General features: G+C 46.9%; 1 protein-coding gene across 1 annotated transcript; it reads left to right on the top strand.

The window, feature by feature from the left end:
- The first annotated feature begins 6,702 nt into the window (after positions 1 to 6,702).
- On the top strand, positions 6,703 to 7,368 carry LOC109861534. The gene has a single exon (XM_020441223.1). The coding sequence runs from the start codon at positions 6,703 to 6,705 to the stop codon at positions 7,366 to 7,368; it is 666 nt and encodes a 221-aa protein (XP_020296812.1).
- The last annotated feature ends 287 nt before the right edge of the window (positions 7,369 to 7,655 follow it).

Genomic DNA, 7,655 nt, shown 5'->3' with positions numbered 1-7,655 from the left:
AAACGTTTGTTTTTTTGTGTCTTTTTGAATAAAGACTATTGTTCATACGCTGTCATCCTGTATTTTATTGCTCGTATTGGCCTATTAATTAATTTAAAATTATTGAATCTTTACGTCAAAAAAGAGACAGAAAATTATAAACTAAAATAAATTAAATCTAGAACGTCTAACTCTAAAATTACACGACAAAAATATACTTATGTTTATAAGTAATAAATTGAATAGATTATATTGAAATCTGAAATTCAAAGATGAAACCATATATATGCTTATACAAAAAATAACATCAACTTCTGAAAATAAAAACGTAATATGTAAAACCATAAGTATGTATTTTTCTTCAGGTAAAGCAACTTTGATACTAGTTATCTGCTTCCTATCATTTTGAATTATTTGAAATATGATTTTATAATTCCTTCTTTTTATATAGTGTTGTACAGCAGCTATTTTTATACAATAATATATATTTTTTGTACTTTTGTATGCGGTGTTCTTGTATATCTACTTCACCGTGGTATATTTTGCTAATTTCCGTGTCTCTCTATATATTGTCTCTCTCTTTGTTTTGTATGTTACAAAAAGAAATCGAAAAAGTTACTGTCTGATTATCAATTTTAACAAATTCTTACATAAAATACTAGTACATATATATATACGTAATATAGTAAAAAAAACGTACATATATCATCATTTATTTTGGTTTGCATGTAACATTTATCTTACAAAAATGTACTCGTAACAAAATTACTACAAAAACACACACACAAACACATTATATTGAATGTAAATATGTTTTTTTATTTATTAATTTTCAATCCATTTGTCTGGAAATACAGAACTACATTAGTATATACATAAAAAGAAACTTTTGTTATGTGATGAACTTTTGTTTGAACAAATTTGTGCTAGTGTCAGAATTATTTGGCACAGAAAACGCAAGCTGCAACCTTAGTTGGATGCGATTACTTCTCCCAGAGGCGTTTTTATAAACGTGTGCTGGTGCAATAATTATTTAGTGCAGGACACTCCTGCTTTAACCTAACCTAACCTTGCAACCGACGGCCTCGGAGGTCACAGCTCTCTTTCTGGAGAACGAGCCAAGTGTTGAAGGTGCATCTCAGAAGGCGAGGTCAACGTAAGAAAATAAGAAACAGTGTTAAAAGTAACAGTTTTTCCGATAAAAGACTGTAAATTAGTAGATGAATTTGTTTTTTGTTTTCGAGCGGACTGTATTTCGTGTGTTTAGTTTTAGTTAGGAATACAGATCCAGGGTGCATAATGCCCAAGGTTTAATCAAAACGTTGTGTAATTTCTTTTGTCTTCTTTTCTTTTGAGGGGACCCAAGTAAAAGGAGCCAACTCGCTAAACTGACACTTGTTAAAAACACTTGTTTGCGGAGCAGTGTGTAATTATCGCTATGACTTTATGAGTAAGCTTGGTTTGGGTTAATCATTAATCTGGCTAAGTGTGAGCAATAATTGGGAAGTTAGGTACTAACTCGTAGAACTTAACTTGGTAATGGTTGGTGTAACTGCGGTAACTGCCTGTGTGTCCAGAAGAAAGCTCACCTGAAAAAGAAAAACAATAGTAGGATAAGTAAAGTTTTGTATGCTTACCTGTAGTTGTTGAAATTAGCTCCGTTTGTCTGAGTTAGTTGTGTTCTTCTCCTGGATAGTTGGGCAGTTGCCTGAAACGGAAAAAAGAGTTAGCAGATCATCTCGTTAAAAAACTTTTGCTCACGTTTTGTTAGATTGTTGGTGTTTGTGTGAAAAGTAGTTGAATGGAATGTTTCACATAGTTCAGCAAGTTATTGTACTTACCTTAGTGTGTTGTACCTCTTTGCGATGCGTCCGTGTGTAACACCTAAGTTTGAGTTGCTAATTATTGCGGGAACTTTGTGTGCGTACTTTTTTTCTTTAGATTGGACGTTTAGATGAGTTTCAGCAATAATTAGGTTTTGGGGGCTAACGTCAGGTTGCGTTGACAATTATTGACGAGGCTTGGTATACGCGCTACTCTTCTTTAGACTAGGCGTATGAGTAAGTTTTGTCACTCTTTGTGTGTTGGGACTAACTTTGTTGTTCGTTGCTAATTATTGGCGAAACTGTGTGTGCGTGCTATTCTTTTTCAGATTAGGCGCTAGAACAAGTTTCATCAATAATTGGACGTAAGTGTTAGTTTTGGTTTGCGTTGGTAATTATTGATGAGACTTTGGGTACGTATTATTTTTCTTTAGAATGGGCGTTCGGGCGAGTTTTACCAATAATTGAAAGTTAGGCTCCTAACCCTGACAGTGGTTGTCAAACCTAACTCGCACAAAAAGTTCAATTATTGTTGAGACTTTGCGTACGTAATACTCTTTTTTAGATTAAACGTCCAGGCAAGTTTCATCAATGGTTGAAAGTTAGGCTCCTAACCCTGAAAGTCGTCGTCAAGCCTAACACTCACTGAAAGTTGAATTATTGTTGAAACTGCGCGTACGTACTGTTCTTCTTTAGAATAGGCGTTTAGGCAAGTTTCATCAAAAATTCAAAAGGTTTAGGGTCTTAACCCTGACAGCCGTCGTCGAGTCTAACCCTCACAGAAAGTTGAATTATTGTTAATACTTGGCGTGCGTAAAAAGCATCTTTGGTAGAGACGATACTGCAAGTTTAGCAAACAATTGACGCTTTGTACTTGTTTTAGATCTGGTAGGCCTTCAGAGGTTGACAACACCTGTAAAACATAAACGAAATTAGAATTATAAATGATGTTTTGAGGATGGAAAGAACTTGGATGGGAAAGGCTTCACACTAAGTATTTTCAATAATTGGTGCGATAGTAAGTTTTGGTACTTACTTGTTTGGGATCCTTATCCATCGATGACTCGGTCTGGAACAAGGAAAGGGGTTGTAAATTATTGGCAAAACTTTGGGAATAAACTTCTCGAGTGTTGATGAGACTTGGCTGATAGGAAATTTCAATTGAAATTTTCAAAATTGTGTTAACTTTGTGAAAAATTGTCACTTGTGGATAAAACGTTGTCAGTAGACATGGTTTAGATCAAAGAGTAGGTCAGTAAAATTTCATCAATAATTTGGTATGTTTGTTCTTAAAGCGGGTTGCGCATGCGCGAACATCAAGGGGTGAGGAAGGCGAGGTTTCTTCCTGAAGCCGCGCGCTCCTCACGGCAGTCTGATACGGGCGCCCAAACTAGTAAGACGCCGTAATCACGTATCTTGCTCAGTCATTGAGCAGTTGGAATCGAGCGCTCAAGAAAGTATAGCGTTGTAACAACGAGTCCTGCTCAATGTAACGTATAGTATTGTACGATCGTTCCAAAGTAGTCGGACACAGAAACATTGTCTCGCTAAAAGTGATGTATATCGCGACACCGGAAGAACCGGTTGTTAATAACGCGTTGTATATTTATATATCCTGTAACAAAAACTTGTTATTTTTTTTAACAAGTGTTAATCAACAGTTTATAAACAGTATAACCATAAACTCAGTGTGGGATCTGTTCTCACGACTTGAACTCGGTTAAAATCTGGAACGTACCAGTGGTCCATTGTCCAATCCAGTCGTCCAGGGTCCAGAATCGAAGGGGATCCAAAGGCAAAGGCGGCAGATTCGGATGTTCGTCTATCTGGTAAGTTCGTTCCTGAAACAGACCAAACAGTCTGTATCCTTCCTGCTTAGTGGGGAAAGCAGGTGGCGACCGTAAAAGTCAGTTAAACGGCTTAACCGTCCGGTTACAACCTAACCTAAGTTGCATGTAGTTACTTCTCCCAGAGACGTTTTTATAAACGTGTGCTGGTGTAATAATTATTTAGTGCAGGACACTGCTGCTTTAACCTTGTCACCGTTGCCAGCTGAGGCCATCCCTGTCGTCGGCGAGGTGGAGGCGGTTTCGGTGGAGCGACTGTTCGAGCGGTCGGGAACGTCAACTGATGCCCTCTTCGACGCCGCGGTGGCAGAACCGTCCTTGGGGGACGTCTGGGTGCGCTGCCAAAGTACGGGCAGTGGTAAAGCGGAATCGGGCTCCAGCACTGAGTAAAGGAGCGACGCAACGAAAAGAAAGGCAATCAGCCAGTGACTTTTTTTTTTTTTATCTAGAGCGAGCGTGACTTACTGCGTGTGAACAGAAGTTTGTTTGTGTTTACGCTCAGGGTGCATAATGCCCTATCAAATCAATCTAAAGTTGATAAATTTTTTTTTATTATTTATTTTATTTTTTGTTTAAGTTTTGTTTTTATTTTTTTTGTAATCCCACGAGATTGGGGATTACTCGACAAACTGACATTTCATGAAGTTGGCGGAAGATGTAAAGCTAACAATTTCAAGAAAGAGTGGAACTCCGAAATCGAGTTCTGTACGTGTTTGTGACGCGGGGTGAAAGTTTAAACCAAGTTTCAAAATTTGACGAAAAGTTAGGTTTACTGACTCCAGTTGGGTTAGGAGACTAATTTTCCCGGGCGATTTTCCTCCACCTTGTCGTGGTGTCCGGGCTTAGGAGCGGTGAAGCGAGGGGGCTATACTGGCGGGGAATCNTTTGATTCCCTGGCAGGGNCACCCATGCCAGGAAGGCCNTTCGCGGAGCTCCTGTACTAAGAGAGGAAATAGAGGAAGGAAAACCTCGAATAAAAACCGGGGGATCCCAGCCTCGCTTAGCACTTCTTGCCGGTGCAACTGGGATAGGGGAGTAAACCCTGACTTCAAATCCGAGGCGTCCGACTCCGTCAGCCACGGCGCAATCGGACTAGGGGAGTAAACCCTGACTACAAATCCGGGGTGTCCAGCTCCGAGAGGCGCTTTTGGGTCGGCCACTGGACTAGGGGAAGAAAAACCCTGACTCCAAACCTGGGTAGGACGGACTCGTTACCTTTGGTCGGGAACCGTCCTAGGAGAAGAAAAACCCCGAAATTAAACCACCTGAAACATTAACCATGGATAAGGATACAAAACAGGGCGGATTATTACCGGACCAGGGTGAACGGACACCCAGGTCCCGGCAGTTCGGGGGTCAAGACCCTGCCCCCGTTCGGTCGTTATCAAGCAAGGAGTTGGCCGTCTCGTGCGCTGCAGGCGAGGCGGTCTCTCTGGCTACTGCAAGCTCAATGAAGGATGTCCCATCTATGGACATGGATGCAGTCAGTGTTGGAAGTTCGCTGACTGTAAGGTCCTCGCGCGGGGCGTCTCCTGACGTCGCTGTAACCGGGACTTATAATTTCCCGGAAGGCGAGGGGACGTCTACTAACATGCGTCCAAAGAAGAAGAATGGAGGGAGCCAGCCTGGGGGGAGCGGCATTACTAGCCGCCCTGGCCCGAAGTCGAGCAAAGCTGGCTCGATATCGGTTTTGACCGGTAAAAAGACTTCCTCCTCCCCATTGTCATCCAAGGGGGGGAAAAAGAAGAAGCCGGCACGTACGGCCACAAAGAGGCGCCGCCAGGCGGATCCTGGGGAGGAATCGGAGGGCTCCTGGGGATCCGACGCAGACGTTCCGGGGGAGGAATGTTACCGGGACATGCCGCCCCAAAACATCTGGGCAAAAATGGAGGCTTGTCTGAACGAGCTTCACCGACTCCAATGTATCAGTAAGAATCTTAAAGGGTCGGTGAAGCACGCAATAAAGACTTGCATATCGGAGCTGCGGGCCCAGCGGGATGCCCTAGTGGACAGTGTGATGGAGTGGGGGGACGAAACCACCCTCCGACTAAACGCACGTGTCACCGAGAGGGAACGTGACGACCTCCTGCAGGAGAAAGCCGCCGCTGCCGCAGAGCATCAAAAGTTGGTGCAGCAATTTGATGCTCTGCGGGCGGAGGTTGAGGAGCTAAAGGTGGAGAATGCCAACCTCCACATTAGCGTCTTGAGGTTGACTCACGAGGCTGAACAGCGCTTGGCGAAAGTCCCCTGCGAGACGGCGACAATTGCGGTGCAGACGGATGTTGTCCCGGCACAAGAACTGCCGGGAAAGAAAGAGAGAGAAAAGAGAGGGCCGGCAGTTCTGTCGGTCGAGGTGATCCCGGCGGGAAGTAAATCCCTCCTGCCCGGAATTGTTCCTCCTCCTACGGATCGTCGAGAAAGGAAAAAAAGAGAGGCCCCGGGCCCGCCTGATACAGGCGTACCGGCGAAGCTCGTTTGGGGCGAAGATCAGCCCGGAGAGGGGCTCAGCCGCCAGCTGCAGGAGCTAGCACAAAGTGTGGCTTCTTTGCAAGAGCAGATGGCGGCTGTGTTAAGGGGGGGCCTCTTTATGGGGGGACTCAACCCAAACAGACGGGGGAGAAAGATCTACTCCCGGCCCCCCGACAGTATAGCCCTGTAAGGCCTGCTGGATCGGGGGGTGAGGATAAATTTCCACCCTTTAAATGGGCGGAAGTGGTACGCCGTGGTAGGCGCAAGAGAAAGGCGCCGGTGGAGGGAGTGACGCCTGCTGGCGTCTCAGGTGCTGCCGTTGGAGCGGACAGGGGGAAGGGGCCTCCTGCCCGAGCGGCGCCGGGACTACCACTGCGGCAGCGCCAACACCGCCGCAGCAGCAACAAAGGCAGCCGCAAGGGGTGAAACCCTCAAGAAGGAGACCACCCAGGACGGCGGCGGTCGCCGTAAGGTGCCCTCCTGGCAGTGACAGCAGCCGGGAGTACGCTGCTGTCATACGGCTAGCGAGGGAGCGGGTGTCCCTTACAGAGATAGGGATAAAGGACATCCGGGTCCGCAAGGACATGGGGGGAGGCCTCCTTTTGGAAATACCTGGGGAAGGAGGCAACGAGAAGGCGGACCGCCTGGCGGAGGTTCTGTCGCCGGTCTTCACGGGTAAGGCGGTGGTGTCCCGCCCCATGCGCAAGGGCAAGGTCCGGCTAACGGGGCTGGACGCCTCCGTTGGCTCTGAGGACATCATTGCGGCGGGAGAGTTTGGCCCCTGCCGGGAGGGCGACATCGCAATGGGGCCCATTGCTGAAGGCCGCGATCGCATGGGCTCGGCTTGGCTTAGATGCCCGGAGGCAGTGGCTACTAGGTTAGGTGCTGTGGGACAACTTCGGGTTGGCTGGTCTAGCGCCCGAGTCGTCCCACTTGAAGTGCGCCGGCTCCAGTGCTACAAATGCCTGGAATTCGGCCACGTGCGGCAGTCATGCCGGAACGAGGTTGACCGCACCCGCACCTGTTTTCGGTGCGGTAAGGATGCGGGTCACACGGCACGCACCTGCACGGCTCCCGTGAGATGTGTGCTGTGTGACAGCAGGGGCCTGTCCACCGGTCACCGGATGGGAGGCCCATCCTGCCCTTCACGTTTAAAGGGCAAGAATGGTAAGAGAAACCCCTCGGAGCGGAGGACCGGGGTAGCTGCCGTGGCAGCCGAGATGAATGTGGACCGCAATGAAAATGCGTAATTTTATCCAAGCCAACGCAAATCATTGCGGTCCGGCACATGACATGCTAAGGCAAGTCATGTGCGAACGACGGGCGGCTCTCGCAACGGTCGCGGAGCCGTATTACATCGGGGAGGCTCCGGGCCAAGTGGTGGACCTCGATGGAGTGGCGGCAATACTGTGGTCGCCCCGCGAGAGCCGCTTGTTATGCGAGGTGGCTGAGCGAGGCCATGGTTTTGTGGCAGTGCGCTGGGGGGAGGTAGTGGTGTTTAGTTGCTACTTTCCCCCCAGCGCAAGCAGGGCGGAGC

Source organism: Pseudomyrmex gracilis, unplaced genomic scaffold, assembly GCF_002006095.1.
Source record: "Pseudomyrmex gracilis isolate BER0280 unplaced genomic scaffold, ASM200609v1 scaffold_817, whole genome shotgun sequence".
Classification (NCBI taxonomy): Eukaryota; Metazoa; Arthropoda; class Insecta; order Hymenoptera; family Formicidae; genus Pseudomyrmex; species Pseudomyrmex gracilis.
This window is presented reverse-complemented; position numbering and strand designations above follow the sequence as displayed.